Source organism: Leptonychotes weddellii, chromosome 9, assembly GCF_054177405.1.
Source record: "Leptonychotes weddellii isolate Sample4059 chromosome 9, ASM5417740v2, whole genome shotgun sequence".
In the NCBI taxonomy this organism is placed as follows: Eukaryota; Metazoa; Chordata; class Mammalia; order Carnivora; family Phocidae; genus Leptonychotes; species Leptonychotes weddellii.
In genome coordinates this window covers 43,321,950-43,346,638 of record NC_138377.1, presented here as the reverse complement: position 1 = coordinate 43,346,638, position 24,689 = coordinate 43,321,950, and the positions used below count along the sequence as shown (strand labels likewise).

Sequence of the window (24,689 nt, the reverse complement as noted above, 5' to 3'; positions counted from 1 at the left end):
AGAGAGATACAAACCAGAATTGATGTGTGGAAAAAACTATACCACATAGCCAGTTCCCATATCACAGACTTTCTTAATTTATAGGAATCAGTCGACTGGGTTGGAGATTACAATGAACCATTGACTGGTTTTTCATGGAGAGGTGGGTCTGAACGAGAGACCACAGGAATCCAAATATGGAGTGAAGTCTTCCTTATCAATAAACCTGATGGCAAGAAGGTATGATGCAAACTTCATAAAGAAAATTGAGTTTCACTTGCAAGAGTTACCACTTTTCAGGATCCTCAAAAATAATCTTTTGAAAACTAATTTAAAAGGGAAGTGGGTAGCATCCTATTGCGCATTCCTGTTTCCCTTTCTGTTGATCAAGGTGGCAAAATCATAGGGACAGTAGAACAGCAGATCGATCAGCAAACTAACATCTACACTTTGTTTCAATACTGTTTCTGTTATGTTGGGTTACCAATGAAAATTGATCACTATAGTATTCAGCTAATATTTTTAGTTTCTGCGGCAATCATAACATATAAAAATATACCTATTAAGTATTCACTGATAATGGTTTGCTTTAGTTCTTGTGGTGTTCAATTTGTAGTACCCCTAATACTGCATCTGTTCTATAAAGTATCAATGATGTACTCTACTTGTCTGTAGGTTGCAGTGCTATTGATGGATACTCAGGGAACATTCGATAGTCAGTCAACTCTGAGAGATTCAGCTACAGTATTTGCGCTTAGCACAATGATCAGCTCAATACAGGTATGGAATAAAATAAATCCATTTTGATGGCTGTTTCTTTAACTAAAACTTATAAATATATGTGTCCCTACATACATGTGGTAGTAAGACAAACAGCAGAAACGGTAAATATGTTATTTGGCTCAATTAGCATACAAGTTCTTATGATTTCTGTAAGAATAGAATTGTTTTGGTTACTGTTACCTAATTTCTGTTCAGTTTTCAAACTGTCTATAGTCAGAAAAATTTGTATTATCTTATTGATAATATTTTCTGTTTAAAGCCTACAATAAACTCAATAATACTGTCTTATGATGTATGCAGATAGATACATTGAAACTACCTATTATAAGTTACATTTACTGAAACAAGATTTATAAATGCGATTTTTTTTTTACATAGCCAGTAGAAATATTTCTAAGTATAAAAACATATGTTTTCCCAGCTTTTTTTTTCTTTTTTAGAGAGAGAGAGAGAGTGAGAGGGTGTGTGATGTGGGGTGGGGGGATGTCTAGGAGGGGAGGGGCAAAGGAAGAGGGAGAGAGAGAATCCCAAGCAGGCTCCATGAGCAGGGAGCCTGATGCGAGGCTCAATCTCATGACCTGAGCCAAAATCAAGAGTCGGATGCTTAACCAACTGAGACACCCAGGCGGGCTTTTTTTTTTTTTTTTTTTTTAAGATGCTTTCCCAACTTTTAAAAATACTTAATAGACATTTAGATAAGTAAATGTCTTACAAAAATTTTTATCTTTGTGGCGCCTGGGTGGCTCAGTCGGTTGAGCCTCCTACTCCTGATTATGGCTCAGGTCATGATCTCAGGGTCCTGAGATCAAGCCCCACGTTGGGCCCTGTGCTTAGTGCAGGGTCTGCTTGGTATTCTCTCTCTCCCTCTTCCCAAACCCCTGCTCCTGTGCTCTCTAAATAAATAAATAAATAGATAAATAAAAAATAAATGAAAATCTTTTAAAAAATTTTATCTTCCCTTCCTTTTTTCTTTCTTTGTCTTTTTAAAGTATTGTTTTTGAAGTTATCGTAGGCTTTACAAATTGTCCTGCAAGTCCTTGGAGAGTTTTACTATAGTCATAGAACATATACCATGAAAGATATTAGACAGTTTTTAGATATTTTCTATTCATTAGAAAGAGCAAGAAGAAATAGTGACCAAGAAACAGATGGTTAAAGAGAGGTAAGATAGTTTAAAAGGTAGGGAAGGCAAAGTGGTTGGGATAAATAAGTCAAGGCTGGAGTTATAGGTGAGCAGAGAATGAAGCAAGTGAACCAGCAACCAGGGCATCATGTGTGGTTAGGACAATGAGAGGGTGGGTAGAAGGAAGACTGAATGTTTTTTACAAAAAGCTTTAAAATGAAAGTCAGGATTATAACCTGTGTTTGACTAACTTTTAAAAATAGACTTCTTAGATGGATGAGCCTTTAAAATACTGACTTAAAATCTAATTTCTTCAAAATCAGCAGTATAAGCAAGCCAATTAAAACAAGATTGACTTTGCCTTTTAATATTTATTATTTATATTTTATGTGAAGACATTGAATATTTTCACTGAAAAATATAAGTCCCTAGTAATGACTTTTTATTATCTGAGAAATAATCTGTTATTTAAATAAGTACACAAAGTATGTTGTTTGTGTCAATACATAAACATATAAGCATCCTTAACTTTTTTTTGAAGTTACCCCTCAAAAAAAAAAAAAAAAGAATGTCATCTTAGTGCTGTGATCTGTTCATGGAGCAGTAATGCGTATGTATAAAGATGTGAGCCTGATATTTGGAACCTCACTTCAATGTGATAGAACTATCTATAGCCTTAACTAAATTAATCAGTTGTGAAAAGGTCAACATAATTTTTTAAGACAAAATTTTATGTATGGGTTATTCAGATCTAGATTGCTATTATTTTGGTATGCTTGTAAGAATGATTACTTTATTGACCAATTGTTTAGTTAGGTTCATGAATAATTTTAATATTCTGTCTCCAGAGCAGGTGGCTGTGGTATTTCTGAAACAATTTTGTGATCATTGTACATTGTCTTTTGTCTTTCAAGCTTTCTTTACTACTCTCTCAAGGTCTTAGAAATACCATTATTTAAGCATACGCTTCAGAGAGTTTGATTTTGTGAACATTGATATTTACAAAAATAAAAGTGCTTCAGCGGATGCTAATTATTTTCTCATTTTAACTTCATTTCTTAATCAAGGTATATAACTTATCCCAGAATGTCCAGGAGGATGATCTTCAGCACCTCCAGGTAACAATATGTATACTCTTTTTTTACATATCTGGTCATCTTTTGAGGATGTATGGGTTTTGTTGGGCCTTCTTCTACTTGGAAAACTTAATTCAGAAAGATTTAGAAACATAATCAAATAGAGGTTGTCCTGTTTCCAGGTTTCTTGTTTCAGCCTGTATAGTTATGTTCTTTCTAATTCAGTTTTCAAATTTCTTTGTTACTATAAAGCTACTTGCTATCGGCCCTATATATGTGAATATATATGGCAGATTAGAGAAAAGAATTTTTGGTTTAAAAATGACCCAAAATGTAAAGTTGATCTAGTTATAAAATAAATAGCTCATGGAGGTGAAAAGTACACCATAGGGAATATAGTCATTAATATTGTAATAATGTTGTATGGTGACAGATGGTAATCACACTTATCATGGTGAGCATAGCATAATGTATAGAGTTATCAAGTCACTATGCTGTACACCTGAAACTAATATTATAACACTGTATGTCAGCTATACTTTAATAGTACGTTTTAAAAACCTTTCTGTTCTATATGCTGCCCTCAGAGTATTATTACAGCAAAAATGCAGAGAAAAAAACCTGAAGTTGAAGTCTTATGGTCAGAGATTTAATAATTGTTGGTATGATATCAGTTGAATGCCAGACTTTTTTTCCTATGGACTACTTTATACCTAAAAACTAGGAGGGGCTACCTGATGATAATTCATAAAATTCTGTTTTAGATCTGAAAGAGTGACACCTAATTTATCCTTCATATTTTACGGATGGGGTAAATTTGGCTGAAAGTAGTAAATGACTTGCCTAAACTCATGTGGCTAATTAGTGGTAAAGTGGGACTAGAAATCTGGGTATCTCCTGGGCTCAGTGCTCCTTCCAGTCTCCAAGCAGCACTTAAATCTCAAATAAGTAAAAGATTAGATATTTCCTTAAGATAGTTCACATCTCTGTAACACTCTCTGCTGTCTTTCAGTGCATGTTATTTTGGCTACATAGCAAAACCTGTTGTTTCTCTGATAGTTTCCTTCTGCATATTTTATAGAAAATTTTGCTTTAAATATATAATCTATCTTGGCAATAAGAGCCATGTACAAATTTACCAGACAACAAAGGATAATAAAGCAGGGTAAGCTGTGATGTTGGAAATAGCATTTGGAGTTCACATCCAGCATTATTCCCAAATATATTTCTAGTACATCACACGGCATTTATGACAAATAGGCAATACGCTGAATAATTGTTTCTTATAATAAGTACGATTTACTTCTTCAGGCTGTGTCATAACCTAGCCAGTTATTTTCCAAGCTAATGGTATGGCACTGTTCAATACCAGCTTAGGGATTTCTTAAGACGGCTGATTTTGGACTTTGAGATTGAGTAAGTAATGTTTTTCTGAGACCATTTAAAATTTTTCCTGTAAATGACAACACCTCAGCCTCCTCAGAAGAGATTGTGAATTCCAGTTATGTTAGTAGATGATTCTAATGTGAGTGTCTAATCCCTCGACCAGCTGCCTTTTAGACATGATATTGGGAATTACCCTTGGCTTCCTAGATGCTTCTGCAAGAGAGGCAGGGTGGTGCTGTGGGAGCTATCCTAAAGGGGCAAGAGGTGGGAATCCTCTGTGTCAGTTCCGCCCCAGCTCTGAGAAGCTGCTGTGACTTATTAGTCTTGTGGATGAAGTGGCATTTCCTGTGTACAGCTGGGGAAACCCACTGGGCTGGGCTGGATGAAACGCTCATCAGAGGCCTAATCACAGTCACCTGCTCAGGTCTTTGTTCTCAAAAACCTTACATTTCTGGCAACACAAAAACTGATATGGTTCCTCTCAATGGGGACCAATTAGAAAGAAGAGAAGGTGGTATATCTGATTGTATTTTTAAGCCAGATGCCTTTATGCCTTTGTTAGTAATTCAGTCCATTGTGCCGTTAAATTTCCTCAGGCAACAACTTTTGTAAATATGTCCAACATAGTTTATGGCTCTCTGGTCTATATGTGCGAGTTCTGCTTTGAAAGGTTATTTACCATGTTACTTTCTCCCCCATCTTCCCTACAAAAAACTGTCCTACATTCTTGATATAAAGGTATTAGCCTGAAGTGGAAACTTTATTTTTAACATGTACTTTATGTCCTTAATTTTTTATTTAAAAATTACCGTAGTTCTGCTGGAGGGGAGGGGGTTGGGGAGGATGGGGTAACTGGGTGATTGACATTAAGGACAGCACATGATGTAATGAGCACTGGGTGTTATGTAAGACTGATGAATCACTGACCTCTACCTCTGAAACCAATAATACATTATATGTTAATTAATTGAATTTAAATAAGAAAATAAATTTAAAAAATTACTGTAGTTCTGCTTTATCTAATACTTAGTTCCTTAAAATGATTATTGTAACCTTAATAATATAGTATTATGTCTTGGCGAGGAAAAAGAAGAATGGAAGAAAGCACAGAAGTAGAACTTTGCTGATACTGAAGTTTTCTCTGTGGTGTGTGTGTGTGTGTGTGTGTGTGATTTTCCATCTAGCTTTTCACTGAGTATGGCAGACTGGCAATGGAGGAAATATTCCTGAAACCATTTCAGGTGAGTGGAGGGTAAAATGATGGTAAATTCTTATTAAACTTTTCTGAAGAGTATAACCAGGTATATTAATTAATTGAGAGGGTCACATTTCTTCCTTTTTTATTTCATTCAACAAGTACTTTGATAACTTTGTTAATGCTATTTGATGCAAGTAGGAGATTAAAATAGGGAAATAAAAATTTAACAAACTGGGAAAATGAAAAGATGAATTAGATATTTTGGTTCCTACAAGAATATCATCTTTTCTCCCCTGAATCCAACCCTAGAGATGTCACAAAAACTAAAAAAAAAAAAAAAAAATGATGAATTTGTCAAACATAAAAGTTAAAAACAAACAAGATTCCTGGGAAAATGGGAGTTACAAGACACAGCAAAAGCTAAATGAGTACCAGAGACAGGATATTGGGTTGGAGCAAGTTTCTTGGAGGTGCTTTTTTTCTTTCTTTCTCTTTCTCTTTCTTTCTCTCTCTCTCTTTCCCTCTTTCTTTCTTTCTTTCTCTTGCTTTATTTATTTAAATAAATAAATAATAGTTTGGACCCATGTGGGGTCCAAACTGAAGACCCCAAAAGAATCCCATGCTCTTCCAGCTAAGCCAGCGAGGCACCCCACTTTTTTCTTTCTTACACATTGACCTGTGTGAACCATCACTTGCTTCATTGCACTAGGTATCAGAATAGCAACCAGCTCAGCCTCTGCTTGGAACAGCAGGATAATGTCAGGGCAATATCTGAGCTTGTATTGAGTGGTATAAGTGATTATTTGGCCCATTAATGCTCCCTCTGCCTCAGCCCTCTTTATATATCAAGAACCAGGAGATTATAATTAAGTCAAAGAGCCTTGAAAACCTGGAGGAGGTACAGATTTAAACACCAATGACTGCTTACCTGAAGCATGACAGCTTCAGCCTAGGCTTATCAGAGGGACTGAAGCGAAGTCTTAGACTAAATAAAACCAAGAATGAAGGAAGGAAGGAAGGAAGGAATGAATGAAAAAGAGAAAAGAAAGAAAGAAAGAGAGGGAGGGAGGAAAAGGAAAGAAAGAAAGACCTCCAAAAAACTTGCCCCCACCCAGTATCCTGTCTCTGGTACTCATCTAGCTTTTGCTGTGTCTTATAACTGGTAAGTGATGTTGAGAATGGGGGAGGCTATGCATGTGTAGGGGCAGGTGGTATACATGGCAGATTTCTGTACCTTCCTTTCAATTTTATTGTAAATCTAAAACTGCACTAGGAAAATAAAGTCTTAAAAACAAAACAAAACCATTCAAAAATGTTAAACTGAATAAAGAAAAAATAGGCAAAGGACATATAGACAATTCACAGAAAGGAAACCTGAATGGCTAACACATTTTTGAAAGGATGTCAAGTCTCATTGATAATCAGATAAAAATTAAAACAACAAGATACCATTTTACACTCATAGGCAAAAAGTTGAACAGGGGTATAATACCAAATGATAGCTAGGATTTGGGTAAGGGGGAGCACTCAGGCCTGTTGGTGAAAGTGCGGATTGGAGCAGTGATTCTGTGAAGCAGGGAAAATGTGTAAGGATATTCACTGTAGCATTGATAGAGTAGTAGTAGCAGGAAGTGGGAGGCAGCAGAGGTGTCCATCACTAGAAGAATGGGTACATAAATATGGTGAGAAGCACATTCTGGAATATTTTGCAACATCCAAAGGCAATGAACCCATAATCTACAGAGTAGCATGAATAGAGTGTTAAAATCCATACTGAATTAAGTAGGAAAAAAGTTTGAGATTTAGAACGCAGTAATTTATGATTACTTAAAATGCTCTATATACACAAAAATAATACATATTAGAGTGAGTATGATTGAGAGCAGACAGTTGAATGGGAGTGGGGATCTGGGAAAAATAGGATAAAGCAAGAAAGGGGCCTTTGCAGGGAGAGACGATGGTATGCTTTGAGTGAAGAAGGAGTGTGGATCTTTCCCTGAGGTCTAGGGAAGGGGGTGGGCAGAGGAGTCCAGGTAGAATAAAACCAGTCCCTGCTTACAGTCTTCTTACCTACTAGACTCTGTTACCTTTATTTATTTTTTTTAAAGCTTTTATTTATTTATTTGACAGAGAGAGAGAGAGAGCACAAGCAGGAGGAGCAGCAGAAGGAGAGGGAGAAGCAGGGTCTCCACTGAGCAGGGAGCCTGATGCGGGGCTCGATCCCAGGACCCTGGGATTATGACCTGAGCTGAAGGCAGACGCTTAACGACTGAGCCACCCAGGCACCCCTAGACTGTTACCTTTAAAAAATAATAATGTGTTAGGTTGATAGTTGGAGTGTTATATAGTAATTGGGCTGTCAGCTTTGATTTTTCTCTTCTCTGAACTTGTTACTCTCCAGATCCATTGGCTGACTGGGAACTCCATTGGAAATTCTGGAAAGGATTTTTAAGTCTTACCAGCAAATGTTACTGCTTCTTACACTTTGCCAGAAGAAAAGAGACTAACCCATGCTTTGATTAGATAGATAGGTAGGTAGGTAGGTAGGTAGGTAGGTAGATAGATAGATAGATAGATAGATAGATAGATAGATAGATGAAAGAAAGAAAGAAAGAAAGAAAGAGAGAAAGAGAGAGAAAGAAAGAGAAAGAAAGAAAGAAAGATAAAGGAAGAAAAAAAGAAAAAAAAATGAGGGACACACAGGGAGAGGTACTGCTTTTGGTAAAATAATAATAATAATAATGAATTGAGAACAAACAATAGAAAAAAACTTTAAGAGATTATCACTTGTTGGCAAACTGGTGGCATTTTGAAATGTCAGTGAGAAAAAGTTTTTGTTTTTTGTTTTGTTTTTTATTTATTTGTCAGAGAGAGCACAAGCAGGAGGAACAGTAGGCAGAGGGAGAAGCAGGCTCCCCACATAGCAAGGAGCCCGATGCGGGGCTCAATCCCAGCAAGGAGCCCAGTGCGGGGCTCAATCCCAGGACTCCGGCATCATGACCTGAGCTGAAGGCAGCCACCTAACCGACTGAGCCACCCAGGCATCCTGAAAAAAAGTTTTGACTGAATGAGTCAACAATGACTCCTAAACAAGTTGGCACCTGTAAATCAAAGTATCTGAAATTGAAATGAGAATGTCATTAAATAACAAAAGTGGCTTCCAAAGATATTTAATAATATTTAAAATGCAACCAAATTCTATACATCATGAAATTAAAAGGTAATATGCTAATGTATTCAGATTTCAGAATGTTTAAGATATCAGCAGATAATTCACATTTTTTATTTTACCTTTTTTTTTAAGATTTTATTTATTTTTGTGAGAGAGATATCGAGCGAGTGTGCAGGAGTGGGGAGGGGGCGGGATGGGGTGGAGTGCAGAGGGAGAAGCAGACTCTCCACTGAGCAGGGAGCCCGATGCAGGGCTCGATCCCAGGACGCTTAACCGACTGAGCCACTCAGGCGCCCTAATTCACATTTTTTTTAAAAACATCGTTAAGAGCAATGTTAATGAGCTTACTGCCTACAGAATAATTCACATTTAAATTAGAAAAAGTCTCAAGAGAAAAAGTTCAAATATAAAATAACTTTTAAATCAAAGTTCAGTTAATTCACAAGCTGTTTTGAGAGGTCATCACTTCTAACCTCTTCCTCTATCTCAGAAGACAACAGCTTTATTTATTTGGATAAAAGTGTGGAGAAGAAATTTTAAACATTGCCTGAGAGACTAAGATGAGAGGTAATGAAATTTAAAAAATAATAATTTGTACTCAAAACTAAATTTAACAAACTTAAAATAGAAGAATTCTTACCTCTGAAGCGGTAAAATTGTAAATAATGAACAAGATCTATCACAGGCAGGAAAAGGGAGGGCAGTTAGTCAATGAAGTGAATAGCTAAATTAACAGATTAATTTGATTCTTATATCAAAAGCCAACTTATATCAAGCTAACAAAGTATCTGTTGTATTACTAAAAACTTTTTAAGAAGAGAACTAAAAGGGAAGTGAATTCAGTTTAAAAGCAGTACTGAAGTGTAAAGTTTAGCCAGTGGTGTGCTGATAAATGTTTACAGCTGGCTGGCGAGGAGGGAGGAGGTGGTCCTGATTTGAAAGCATTTACTGATTTCTGAGGTACAAATACGTTTACCATGGCTGATTTCAAGCTGCAACCGTGATGTCAACTGACTTGTGAAATTCCTCAAACTTTAACAACTGCTCCTTGTGAGCCTGTATTTAGCACACTCGGGAAGTAGAACCCAGAGCAAGACGTAACATTTGAGGACTGAATTAGCCGCTGGGCACACCCTGGCAGAGGGCATCTATGGGAGGGGAGCTTCTGGTAACAGAGAAATGGGATGCTGTGTCTATGTGCATTTGTATGTACATTTGTATGTACAAGAGCTTAGTAACAAGTTTTACCTGTAATAGGAAGACAAGAAGGATTAAACCCTAAAAAAACCTTCCTGCACACAACCTTTAATTCTCTTTTCTTAGAAGATTTATTTCATTCCTCAGCACATATTTTAGGTATACTTACATTTATTCTCTGCTTTTTCACCTCCTTAGTGTTAAGTACTTCACCTTCTGGATTAATTAACTCATCCCAGTTTTCTCCCATAGCATTTTTATGAACCATTTTCATATGCTTAAAGGCCCTCCAAACACCCTAGGCCTTAGAAACAGATTTGACTCACTACACCCACACCCACACACACAAATGATAAGTATGTGAGGTGATGGATATGTTAGCTAACCTTATTGTGGTAACCGTTTCACAATGTATATGTATGTCATCATCATGCTGTAGACCTTAAACATACACAATGTGGTATGTCAATTGTATTTCAGTGAAGCTGGGGGAAAAAAAGATTTGAATCCTCTTTGTGAGATAAGATGAAACTCAACTTTTCATGTTTCTTTTGGTGGAGATGTAATTATTAGTGAGCAGCTCAGTCCATGCCAGTGTTATGGTTAAACTGAAGATTGGTAGAAAATAACAATAGAGGAGGCATATAATAATATATTGTTGTATTAGGATAAACCTCCTGTTTCTCACAATTTCTCATTCAGATTGGGCCTACATATGGAAAATTGGGAATTATTTTACTCTGGTTTACTTAATTATATTTAAGGATCCTTTATTCCTATGATTTAAAAATGTTCATCTACAGAATAAATTCTTTGATAGTGATTTCAACCACTTTAAAGTAAAATATTCTTGGTCAAAGATCTATGATGACTGTAACTACCAAGTCATACCAGAGAAATACATGACTTCACTGAGAAAATGAAAGGCTGTTGTTTGCCTGGTCGGGCTGTAAATTAAAGGAAAAGATACGATGGTGGGGCTGAGAAAAAGGACAACTGTCTGAGAAAGCTACCTTATCCCATGTTCTGTCCAGAGAGTAATTTGGGTGATCCGAAAGCTGTACGAATCAGAAAAAATATTCATCTGGCCACATAGAAGCAGATCAGTGGTATACAGCAGGATTCTCCCAATGTCCACATTTAGGTACCTGAAATGTCTAGAAGACTTGTATAACAAGAATAATTTATTGAGCATTTATTTGTGCCAGGCACTGTTCTAAGTATGTTTCTTACATTATTCAAATGACACTCACTATAGTTATATAAAAATAAATAATAATGTTCCTTCTTTACTCTTTCTCTTTTTTAACTGATGAGGAAACACTAAGGCACAGAGTAGTTGACAAACTTGTCCCTGGTCACGTAATCTCTTTAAATTGCAGAGCTGCTCATCAACCTACGTTCATAGGTAGGCCACAGGCTCAACACCCCGGCACTCCACCACTCTTCAGTGCTTCTCTTCCTCCCCCTAATCCTAGGCACTTACTCAGCTATATCTTGTAGTCTTAGATTTGAATGTGCACATCCCATCTCACTAAATTATAAATACCTTAAGAGCAGGAGCTTTGTAGTTTGCTTTTTTTAGTCTAGTACACCTAAGTTCATACAGCAGATGTTCAATTAATGTTTGCTAATTATGCTGTCATATACCTATTTGGGATTGTATATAGTTTGCATATAAGTAAATCCATTGGACTTGAAATTGAAAGACCTGGATTCAAGATCTGGTATAGCTATTACATATCCATCCTAGTATTACCTCTTTACATTTTTAAGATAAGATCCATAAACAGTATTAAGTCATAAGTTGGTGTGAGAGTCCAAAATATTTGTACTGGGCATGGCCCCTTCTTGAACTGCAAAAACACAATCATGAAATTCTCTTTCAGTGGGTAAGCGTAGTAGTTTCTGAATTGGAAGTATTAGTTGTTAGGGACACCTGGGTGGCTCAATTGGTTAAGCATCTGACCCAGCTCAGCTCAGGTCTTGATCTCAGGGTTGTAAGTTCAAGCCCGGCATTGCACTCCCCGCTGGGTGTGGAGCTACTTAAAAAAAAAAAGGAGGGGGGTACCTGGGTGGCTCAGTTGTTAGGCGTCTGCCTTCGGCTCAGGTTATGATCCCAGGGTCCTGGGATCGAGCCCCACATCAGGCTCCCTGCTCCGAGGGAAGCCTGCTTCTCCCTCTCCCACTACCCCTGCTTGTGTTCCCTCTCTTGCTGTGTCTCTCTCTGTCAAATAAAAAAAATCTAAAAAAAAAAGTATTAGTTGCTGGGCGGTGATACAAAAAGAATAAAATAACATATTTCGTTAGTTAAGACTAACAGAAAAACGTTAGATGTTTTCGGTTAGCAATAGTGATTGTATATGGTACCATCAGATTTAAAGGTGATCCTAGTACAGAGTCTGAAGATGCTTCAAGTAGTTAGACAAGACTGAACTGCTCTGAGGCAAGAGGATAAGCCTTGGCTACTGGCTCAAGAGATAGGCTGCAAAAGGCGATGAGTCACTGATGTGTGCATGTTGTAATTTAATACCTGCTCTGGCCTAGTTTTTTAATATATGTATAAAAAGATTTATGTAATTTGGAAGGTATTAATCTGGACTCCTTTAGATTCTTCTCCAACTTTTCTGCTTATGTCCTTGGTGATTTTTGCTCAAAGAGATTCTTCAGTCTCTTTTTTTAAAGATTTTATTTATTTGTCAGAGAGAGAGAGAGCAAAGCAGGGGGAGCGGCAGGCAGAGGAAGAAGCAGGCTCCCTGCTGAGCAAGGAGCCCGATGCAGGACTTGATTCCAGCACCCTGGGATCATGACCCTGAGGCGAAGGCAGATGCTTAACCAACTGAGCCACCCAGGCGTCCTCCCTTCAGTCTCTTTAGAGTCATACACATTGTTGGTATTTTTAGCCCATAAAGGACATTGGTTCTTCAAGTGGATTTTTTGCTTGCTATGTCTATAGGTGTCGCTATGGGTAGGTTCCTGATTCCTAGAGAATAGAGGATATTTTGGTCTTTTTTTACCTGGAGGGCCACAGATTTGTTTTGATTTCTACTTTGCTGAGTATTCAAGCCCCTCTGAAAAGTCACCTATATATTGGAGATTTTTAAATCGACGATTTTTCATTCAAGCTTTTTTCTTCTGATTCCTGTATTTTATGTTTGAGCCCATTTAAAAAAGAGAAGACAAGGTTCCATTTACTTTAGCTAGATACCCAGAAGATTGTTTGAAAATTCCTAAAGTCTATTTATAACATTTCCTATAATTGATCTTTATTTTGTCTACAACTTTGAATCTTTGGCTCATTGATCTCTAAGAGAAAGTCTTCTGAAATGGCCTTATGTGGTGTTTTGTCTATTTTTCTTGCCTTCTAAAGACTATTAAAATGTTTTAATTTATTATTATTATTATTATTATTATTATTTTGAAGAGCTGGGTTGTTTAAATGTTCTCCTGGTCTTTTTTTACCCTACTGCTCTTAACCATTTTTTTCCCATCTGAGGGACTAACAATTAAGTGAACTAGTTGGAACAGGACTGATAATTCAGGTCAGTAAGTATCTAACAAAATCCTAAATTATGCAGCGAATTTCTGTGTTCTTGGGTTAAAGAAATTCCTTGAAACTCAACTCTAGAGCAGGGTTTAAATTCAGCTTTTATAGAGCCTTCCGGTTTAGCAATTTGATGTCGTTTGGGGCAACGTGGCCAGTCCCTTTCTGCAAAAAGTCCTGCGGAAATCATTTAGGGGGTCAGGGGAAGGAGCAGAAGGGATTGAAGGGGTGAAGTGAGTGGTGAAGATAAAACTGAAAGAGATACAAGGTATCTCAGAAGGTAAGAGAGTCAAACTGAGAGATGCGATCTTAGATTCAGCCTTTTGTTTTGAGGTCACAGTTTACTAATTAAAGAAGCTAACTAATGAGTGTTTGATATTATATCTCTTAATTTTTATAGAGCTCCCCTTAACTGTATTAGTTATTTATTTTGACATGTACAAAGATCACCATAATGACCACTGTTACTCTGAATTTTTTTGAAAACGTCATTTATTCTTCTAAGTGCAATAATTAGGATTATAGTGCAATACAAATAGAAAGCAGACATTTTTCCAGGAGGAGGGTCCAGCTTTGATATATACAAGCCTGTAACAAGTTGGTCAAAAGTGTGTGCTCTGAAAAACAGCTTGGTTCCTCAAGCGAGCAGAGTTCAGGACAGTGCTGTATAATCAATAATCTAATAGTCATTGATCCTGTGTTATGGACTAAGCACAGTGACTCACAAATTGACAGGATTGAGTGTCCCCTTAAAAGTTTTGTAGGGCTGGGCGCCTGGGTGGCTCAGTTGGTTAAGCGACTGCCTTCGGCTCAGGTCATGATCCTGGAGTCCCGGGATCGAGTCCCGCATCGGGCTCCCTGCTCGGCGGGGAGTCTGCTTCTCCCTCTGACCCTCCCCACTCTCATGTGCTCTCTCTCTCTCTCTCTCAAATAAATAAATAAATAATCTTTAAAAAAAAAAAAAATTAAAAAAAAAAAAAAAGTTTTGTAGGGCTTCCAAGGCTAAGTTTGACTAATTACTTTTGTGTAAATTTGTTGCCAGTTTAACAGGCCTCCAATCATTAGTCTTTGGGGCATCTTGATTGGTCTGGAGACTTACTAAATTTATGCCTTTATCTGTTCTTTCTGGACCACTTCCCTATACTTTCAGCAACACAAGACAATTCAAGACAAAGGAAAAATACATGAGACGACACTTTGTATGAATTGTCGAGCAAAAGAAGGCAAAGCAAGCAGCAAAAGCATAAAGAGGCTAATAGCAAAAATATTTACTGAATGGTATACCTCCAAACCAAAAGTTCTAATAACCTTATACAAAAATTAGGTCTAATTACTTATCAAATGAGTACTCTTCCAAAACTAAAGGTTGAATTGTCCTATACAAAGACTTAGAACTGATGACCTTATATGAAGACCTATTGGGTCTTTATAACAAAAATCCTAGGATAAATGAATCAGTGACAAAAGCTCAATGAAACAAATCACAACTTAAATCAGATAATTGTTGAGGCACATTCAACTGGAAATAAATTTGAAGGACAAATGGGATTTTGGAACAAGGGACAAGGAGAATTCACCTTAGTCTGAGGTGACTGCTGCGAAGTGAGGGACTTCCAGAACTGTCAAAGGATGAGACCATCACTCAAAATCTAATACAAAAACCAAAACTGAATTTATTACTTTATTAAGTACAAGAGATATGCTGGTGAGGCTTAGTCTCACTGAGCAAAGCAAACTAACAATTATATATAAGGTTTAGGAATTTGTTTTGAAGTTATGTGGTTTACAGAGGCAGGAATGGGTTGATGTTGGTTTTAAAATTTTTGTTGTTGTTGAATACAGAAGTATTTTTTTTTTAAGATTTTATTTATTTATTTGAGAGAGAGAGCATGAGGGGGGGAGGGTCAGAGGGAGAAGCAGACTCCCTGCCAAGCAGGGAGCCCGATGCGGGACTCGATTCCGGGTCTCCAGGATCATGACCTGAGCCGAAGGCAGTCGCTTAACCAACTGAGCCACCCAGGCGCCCCCAGAAGTATGTTTTTTGCTGGCTATAGAGGTGAGAAATGGGTTGACATCAACCTTAGTGAATTTTCTGGAGTGAGTCTTGCACTACTTAACTGACTTTTAAAGTATGAGGTTGTCACTGATCGGTTGACGTTCAGTGGGCTGTTGATTGGAGTTGTACTTAGTTAGATGGGTTTAAAACAAGTTCTAAACTGTGTTTAGTTGTTATCTGAAACTGAAATTAGAACTGAAATTGATTGATTAAGTGGTTAAAAACCAGCTCAGTCATTTACTGGCTCTAAGGCTCTAGAACAGTTAGTCTATTCCTGGGAGTTTGGGAGTTTTTTTCACATATTTGTAATGGAGGTGCTCATAAATTTAGCATTATATTGCTAATAACATTATTTCATATAAGTTTTTATCCTGACATAATCAACACATGTATTTATATATTCCATGTATTTGTAATATTAATAGCTATTAATATGTTATCATATTAATATGCCATAAATTGAGTAACCATTTTCCTGCTGTTGAGCATTTGGATTTTTTCTCAGTTTTTCACTGTCACTCATCGTAGTGCTATAACATCCTTTTGAATAATTTCCTGGAGGATATAGCCCCCAAAGGGAAGTTAACAAAGGTTATAATGTTTTTGATGACTAAGAAAAATATATGTGATCGTTGGTGGGATATGCACAGCATAGGTCCCATTATTTGCCCCATTTGCTGACTGGAATTAATTCATTAAAAAAAGTATTTATGACTTCAAATATTTTTATCTGAACAAATTAGGATAATTTATATATTTTTTTATCTCTACCCGAATGTATGAACAAATCAAGATTCAGCATTGTGGAAAAACTGATGCCTTTGACATAAGGACTGAGATTCATAGAATTCCATACATTTTAAATATAAAGCAAATTATTTTGGGAGGGGATGGGGCCGGTGGGTGGGCTATAGCTGGCTTCTACCAGTTCATGAGAACTAATTAGTAAATGGTCAGGAATTATATAAGCCAACTATTAAATTGCTAGTAGCTTGAAATCAGCCATGATGGCATATTTACACCACAGAAATGGTCAAATGCTACAAAATCAGGGCATTTTGTTGTTCTGGGAGAGCAAGTTTACCAGCACATCTCTGGATGGGAGCATTAAGCAGAGAACTTGGGAATTTGATACTGTAGATAGATGGATAGCTAGAATATAGATTACTGATTTCAGAAAATAAGATTTCATGTTTGATCCTATGCTACACATGGTCCTTAATATATCTTATTATATCTCCCTAAGTCGGAAGATGCCCAGTGAAAAACACCAAAAAATGAAACTAAAATTCTCCAAGAAAAATGCAAAATATAGCCAAATCCACGTACTTGGTTTCATTTATCCTGGTTCATGAACCTCTATTTTTCAAAAATTGCTTCCTAGCTAATTTCTGTTTTCAAAATAACATATTTTAGCTAGAAATGTTCTGAATTATAAAATTATTATGTTTCATTTTGACAAAAATGGGCATCTTTTAAAGGCAGTGGACTGTTTAAGATAGTGGATAGGGATTTTTTTTTTTTTAAGATTTTATTTTAAGTAATGTCTACACCTGAAGTGGGGCTCGAACTCACAGCCCCCCGAGATCGAGTCACATGCTGTACTGACTGAGCCAGCCACGTGCCCCAGCGGTATTTTTAAACTCTCCTCTCCAAAAGAATCTCTCCTTTCTCCAGAAAATACACACACACACACACACACACACACACACACACACTAAATAAATAAATAAAATAAAATAAATTTTAAAAATCCGTAGTGCAAACCCAGAAGTGCCCCTGGTTTCAGGAGAGAAGATGTGAGCCAAGGATTTTATATTCAGCAAAACTGACTTTCAAATAGAAAGTCACAACTGTTATAACTAGTCACAAACTTATCAACACGTAAGGATGCAAAAAATATTGTTTTTATGAGCCTTTAATGAGAAAGCTACTGACAGATGAACTTCAGATAAGCAAAGACGACATAATTTCACCAAAGGAGAGATAATCATAAACTGTGTGCCTCCTGATAGAAGAGCACTCCGCCAAAAAAATATGACCTGAAATCAAGGTTCTGTACCCAGCTGCCAATTTGCAGAAAATCCAGAGGACAGAAGAGCATGTTGAACTGCCTGTGAATATGCAGTCAGCAAGGTCCGGGTTATAGGAATCTTTACAGGTCAAAGTCCTAGGTTCTTTAATAGATAAACTGTAAGGGAAAAGAAGAAATGGAGGAAGAACCTAGAGATTAAAAGAGAATTAAGAGACATATCAACAAAAGCGCCTGGGTGGTTCAATCAGTTGGGTGTCTGACTTTGGCTCAGGTCATGATTTCAGAGTCCCGGGTTTGAGCCCCACATTGGGCTGCCCGCTCAGTGCTGAGTCTGCTTCTCTCCCTCTGCTCTCCTACCTCATGCTCTCTCTCTCAAATAAATAAACAAAATCTTTTTTAAAAAGGCATATCAACACATTTTAATAAACAAGACTAAAATAAAGATTCAGTTAGAAGCTCAGAAGGTATAAAACTTTTAGAAAGATCATTTAAAGATAGCTAATTTCATAAAAACTACTGGTTTTTTCCTCAGTTTCCTACATTTTTTCAGAAACTAAAATTTGAAGTATCTCTTAATTATATAAAAGCATGCTTTTAGGGGCGCCTGTGTGGCTCAGTCGTTAAGCATCTGCCTTTGGCTCAGGTCATGATCCCAGGGTCCTGGGATCGAGCCCCGCATCGGGCTCCCTGCTCAGCGGGAAGCCTGCTTCTCCCTCTCCCACTCCCCCTGCTTGTGTTCCCTCTCTCGCTGTGTCTCTGTCAAATAAATAAAATCAAATAAATAAATAGATAGATAGATAAATAAATAAATAATAAATAAATGCAAGCATGCTTTTAGGGGCGCCTGGGTGGCGCAGTCAGTTAAGTGTTCAACTCTTGGTTTTAGCTCAGGTCGTGATCTCAGGGTCCTGAGATCAAGCCCCACGTCTGGCTCCATGCTCAGCAGAGTCTGCTTGGGAATCTTTCTCCCTCTTCCTCTGCCCTTCCACTCGTGCTTTCTCTCTCTCTTTCATTCTCTCTAAAATAAATAATGTTTTTTTTAAAAAAGCATGCTTTTAGCAGACATCAGACTGTAAACTACGGTGCATGTTTGATGCTCCTGTTGAGCCAGTGCTGCAGGGGTTTTGAAGTAGCCCGGGGTTAAACAGCCCAGAGCTGTTCCATCTCTTTGTGCCTTTGGCCAAGTCCTTAATGTCAGGTGGTGGGGCTTTTTAGATGATCTCTTCTGAAAAGAATCATAAATTGTAACCTGTCTCTTGGCTGTTTCAGGAATGCATGAAATATCATGTGTATAATTCCTGGCACTGTGGTTGGCATATAATAAGCACTTAAAGGAAAACTACTATTACTTTGGTTTCAAGAGGTCTGGGGTGGGGCCCAAGAATTCTATACTTTTAAAAGCTTCCCAATAATTCTAATGATTGTTCTAATTTTGGAAACGCAGTCCCTGATAAAATCCAGTCCTTCTGCATGTGAACAAATATTCAGCTTCAAGGATGTTTATCAATGCATTTCTTAGAATAATAGAAAAACTGGAAAACATCTAGGATAATGGCAAAATAAACTATGGTCTATCCATTTGCTAAAATATGTGGCCATTAAATTAAAAATCAGATAGCTAACACAGCACTATGTGCAGGCACCCTTCCAGAGATGCCTTATACATATGTCACTTAGTAGTCCTGTGAGGTGGGTTCCATTAATATCCGTACTTGACAGATGAGGAAACTAAAAATGTACATGGTATTACAAATAAGTTTTGAAATGGAAACATTTCTAAACTATCAATAATATTTTTTATGGGCGCCTGGGTGGCTCAGTCGTTCAGCGTCTGCCTTTGGCTCAGGTCATGATCCCAGGGTCCTGGGATCGAGCCCCACATTGGGCTCCCTGCTCAGCGGAAGGTCTGCTTCTCCCTCTCTCTCTACCCCTCCCCCTGCTTATATTCCCTCTCTCGCTGTGTCTCTGTCAAATAAATAAAATCTTTAAAAAATAATAATAATTTTTTATGATAAAGAATGTGGCCTTGTTAGAGAACAGATTGAATTAGCTTTCTATCAGAGTATTTTGAAATCATCATACGATGAAGTGATCAAATCATTTGCAGCCAAAAACAGTAGGAAAAAAATTATTACAAAGATATGTTAGTTTTTTTTTCTGGATTTGTGTGTTTGCATATTCGTCAGCTTTTTATTAATTTGTAATTTGTTATTTTTCTCATTCTAAATAAATGTTCACTTTCAAGCCCAATTATGTATTCTTTTTCCTATTGGGCCCTCCCCCCAACAGATTTTATAAGCTTTGGGCCCCATAAAACCTGGATTCCTACCCGCCTGCATACCGTGTATGTATACTGAGAGCCTCTGAAGAAGAGAATGGGACAAATGTAATAAAGGAAAAATATTTAAAGAGATGATAAAACTTTCCTCAAATAAAACTTGAGTCTTCATAAAAAGTTGTCCCCAAATTGCCAAGATGAACGCACGCCACCAAGAGATAAGAGACGGAGGTGCCCTCAAACAGGCTTAATGGCTCTATGTGACTACAATGAGTTTTGGGGCAGCTTTCTCTTTTCACTTAGTGGGTACAGGAAGGATGATCTCATAGGGAAGAGATTGCTCAGAAACTTTCAAAGGTTTTATGTTTGCTTTTATAATTCTACAGTGTGGTGTAGAACTCTATTCAAATGATAATAATAGTGTTTAATTGGTTTCAATATAAAGCCCAGGAAGGCCATTTAAAGTCCCCTTATCAATCCTTTCTTCTTATTGTTTCTTAGAGTCTGATATTTCTTGTTCGGGATTGGAGTTTCCCATACGAATTTTCATATGGAGCTGAAGGTGGCTCCAAATTCTTGGAGAAACGCCTCAAGGTTTGTTAGATATTTAGGTGCATGAAATTTCACCAATAGTGAATAGAATTATTTTTGTTGCAATGATTTGCGGAATGGATACTTATTAGATATATTCTTATTTGACCCTTCTAGTGTCTCTATGAACAAAGATTGGTATTTAATACAATACTTTCAGAGTTACAGTTTTAAATATTATCAATAATTATGATACAGATAATTCTTTTGTAGATATTTACAAAACAGTGATTTATTCCTAATGATAAATCTGTTAATTTGAATAATTAAGTCCATTCAAGGCTGACAGTACAAAAATCTGGAGTCATGTTTTAGTAGAGGTTTAAAAGTCAATTTAACAGAAATATCTAATTTTGAAATCCCCAAAGTCAGTCTTAGAACATTTTGCTAATAGTTCACAGAAGTGAAATGAGAGGATTCTCCATTTTCGATGTCAGGATAGTTTAATATTGGATGAATTGTTTACAATGGACAGATATCACGACAAATAACTATTGAGAAAAATTTTTAAATCAAGATTAAATAGGGTTTCTTGATAATCAGGATCTCTCAGCTTATCTTTTTAGGTTTATAATTACTTTTAGGTAGTTGTACTATTAACTAACTGTGAAATACATTTGAAAAAATGGGGACAATTTAGCTTATAAATACCCAATTATTCAGATGCCTTTCTAGAATTTAAATGTATACCTACCAGGTGACAAGAGGCTGTCGAGTATCTCCTGAAAAGAAGGTAGGAATATCTTATGATCTATTCATGTTTCCTATGAGTACTTGAATTAAAAGTGGAATTTGTAAGAACTAGCTAGAATAAAACCCCATTAATTTGTACTAAAAAAATGGGAAGGCCCATCTGAGTTAGCATAAGAGTAAACATTTGTTAATTCTAAAAATAATGCCATATGTATGCTATACTTAGATATGGCCGTTCACCCAACACTTTATTTTTTCTTCAGTACCAGTCCTATCATGTCATTTTTATCATTGTGGGACCAGACAGACGTAGCAAATAGAAGATGTCACAGAATTCTTTTGGAGTTCAGTTTATGATGAAAGTAGTTTAAACTTTAGAATGATTTGCTGCAGGTCTCAGGGAACCAGCACGAAGAACTACAGAATGTTCGAAAACACATCCATTCCTGTTTCACCAAAATTTCCTGTTTTCTGCTACCTCATCCTGGCTTAAAAGTAGCTACCAATCCAAACTTTGATGGAAAACTGAAAGGTTTGTCTTTTTTTTCTTTTTTTAAAGATTTTATTTATTTTGTCTTTTAATGAATATGTTTACATTACTTATCCTGGTTATAAAATTGTCATTTTATCTACTGAGCTTACAGCTGCTAATTTAGGTTATCCACTTATATGAGGCTGATGATTAAAAATTGTCAAGAGAACTGGGAGTCCTGGGCTGGTGCTGGAGCACAACCCCTTGATGAACTGTAGGATTCTATGGGTACTGAATATATACACGGAGAAAATAGGCAAAATCCTGTGTTCACCTGGGAGGCAGTGACTCTCCCCTTTTCACAGAGGTTCCTGCTCACCTCTGTGCATTGAGAAATGCTCCTTAATGTCTTACTGTTAAATTTTCCTTACTTACATTAGAGGAGAAAAATAGATGTCTATATTATTCAAATGCTATAAGTTATATAATTATTGTTATAAGTTATATAACTAGAGATCGAAAGAAACATTGCATAGTTCTGAACTCAAGCTCTTTAAAAAAGCTACTGAAGAATTTAATTATAAATTATTAAAAGCTTCACTAAAAATGAAATCTTCTGAATGAGGACCAGTTTCTGAAAAGCCCAAAAGCACTAGAGTGTTTTTGAAATAATGTATACTAATAGTATAATAATAGCATTTGCTTGTCAAACAGAGGCATTACTCACATTTTAGGATTCCAAAGCAACCCAACTTGTTAGAAAAAGGGATGGGATGGGGTGGACGTAGGGGTCTGAAGAAACAGAAGTGAGTATTTCCTCATAAATAATCACCAGGTCTTTAGATATTTTCTTTGTAATTAATACAAAGTAGTACAAAGACATTTCTGACTTTTTTTACTTATAAGCCTGGCAGTGAGTACACCCGCGCCACTGAGCTCCGACATTTAACTTACTGTGGTCATTCTGCATTGTGCCAGGGTTGGTGAGGCGGTGCCGTAACAAGCTTTCCAGCACAGCTCTTCGCAAAGGGCCTTAACATTCCTCTTAAAAAAGAACAACGTAACATCTATCCACCTTTATGGAACTGGCAGCTTTGAAAAGCAAACCTATTTTTTCCCCCTGTATCCATGGCATTTATACTCAGATGCCCTCTATTCAACTATGACAGTATCATAAATAGAATCCCAAGTATCTCAATCATCAGCATTATTTCTTCCATGTTTTAAATGATCTTTATATAAACAGAACAGATAGCAGTAGGTACATATTAATGCATGAACGGCAGGATTCTTTCATTTCACTATCACTTATGAATTCCAGCCCACCAGTGAGCACAGACCTCTTGATACTGTGTAGTTACCTAATGCCTTCGGTGTGTTTTGAGTAAATGACATAAAGAGAGGGCTCCCACAAGGCCCCTCTTTCTTCTCTGGAGTTGGGGAGTCGTAACCAGGCCGGGGAGGGGCAGGCCTTCAACAACAGTCCTTTATTGGGACAAAAGAGTACTCTGGCTGTTCCGTTCTTGTAGTATACAGCTACAGTTCTTAAATTAACTGACACATTGTGCAGTGGAAGAGCTCAGGGAGAGAATTTAAGACAAATCACACAGATATAGAACTGCATTTTTTAATGGATTTGTTTCCCATCAAATTTTACTCACATGTCTAAACATATATTAACCCACACAACTGCTTTACAGGCACCCCAAAATTATGAGTGTACCAAAGTGGTTAGCCTGAGAGAAAAAGAAATGAAAAGCAGCTTCAGGTGCCCATCAAAGTTGCATTTTGATGAGGCTTTATAGGACTCCTGCTGTATCTCTGTGTTTGCCAAAATGTTCTACTTAGTCTCAGTTTCTCCTTGGGCAGTTTTGAAAGTCAGCTGTCCACATTGTTTTTCCATCCCATTTTGAATCTTATAAGTTGATGTGGTTTCTATCCAGGATGTCTTGTCCACTGGCTGTCCTGTTTTCCAGAGGGTTGGCATCTGAATAACTTTCTTCCTCTAGGGAAGAAATGTCTCTGAATAAACAGTTGTGCAAAAATTGTTCTTTGATGATAATTCTCACATACTCTTTCACAGACTTGTAGAAATAACTTTCTAGCTCACTACCAATAGTAATAATTGTTATAATTACTATATTGTTCATGGTCCTTCACATTATTGAAATTGTCTTACCATGTTCCATATTACATGAAACTTATGATACTATGATTCAAATCAACTATTGATTTAATGACATCCCACATAGGAAATCAAAAGGATCAGGTTCAACCAGTTCTTTCTAAGTGCCCAGTGAATACCTCTTTTGGCTTAGTGAATCTTTTAACTAACAAGGAGTTACCTTTCTTTTTGAGGTTGCTCTCTGTTACAGTACCACATGTAGAATGACCAGTAACCACATCATAAATTGTGGAGATACTTCCTTAGCAGCTTCAGTTAGACTTCAGGAAGCATAGCCAAACACCATTGCAAGGTGATGATTTTTAAAAAGGTGTTTCTGATGAAGGTAATCCTGAGAAAATATCTTCTTGGTTGCTTTACACAGCAGTGCTAAACCAGTGCATCTGCCCTGCAGAGTTCTTATAAAGAATGTTACCATGTCCCCAGTGATTGTGACAGATTAACCACTTTGGCCCAGCCCCTGAATTCCTAGCAAAGTTTTACTCTTATGGCAAAAATTATTTGAAGAAATGATGGAAACACAACATCATCCCGAATCATCATCTACCCACACGTTTATTTGAATTCTTGCAGTGGGCCAGGGCTAGTTAGTGCACCTCTGTAAATTGATCTGGTCTGCAGATGTTCTGGGTCATGTGTTTACTGTGCTGAACTAATATTGTTAGCAAGAGCTCACCACCTGTGTATGTTGTGAATATTTGGTTCGTACTTTCTGAATCCAAAATTGGCAGTCTCAGTGAGAACAAAGACTGTGGCTCATGCCACCTTCAGAACACATTTTAATCCAAATATGTGGTTATATGCTGGTTACGTTAATGATAATTACCACACTTGCTGGTGCGTTAGATACACAGGTGTATCTTATTCCATTCCAGTTCCATTCCAATAAGGGAATGGGAGGGTGAAATTTAAATACGTGTG

The 24,689-nt window shown here is 37.0% G+C and overlaps 1 protein-coding gene across 4 annotated transcripts in view; it reads left to right on the top strand.

The window, feature by feature from the left end:
* The window catches only part of ATL1 (atlastin GTPase 1), an 81,523-nt gene that overhangs the window by 46,905 nt on the left and 9,929 nt on the right, over window positions 1–24,689 (top strand). For all 4 annotated transcript variants that reach the window (XM_006731117.3, XM_006731116.3, XM_081830544.1 and 1 more), the window contains exons 4-9: window positions 85–219; window positions 655–759; window positions 2,953–3,003; window positions 5,532–5,588; window positions 20,329–20,421; window positions 21,505–21,643. In XM_006731117.3, the coding sequence (XP_006731180.1) occupies window positions 85–219; window positions 655–759; window positions 2,953–3,003; window positions 5,532–5,588; window positions 20,329–20,421; window positions 21,505–21,643 (580 nt within the window). The remainder of the gene's footprint in view (window positions 1–84; window positions 220–654; window positions 760–2,952; window positions 3,004–5,531; window positions 5,589–20,328; window positions 20,422–21,504; window positions 21,644–24,689) is intronic.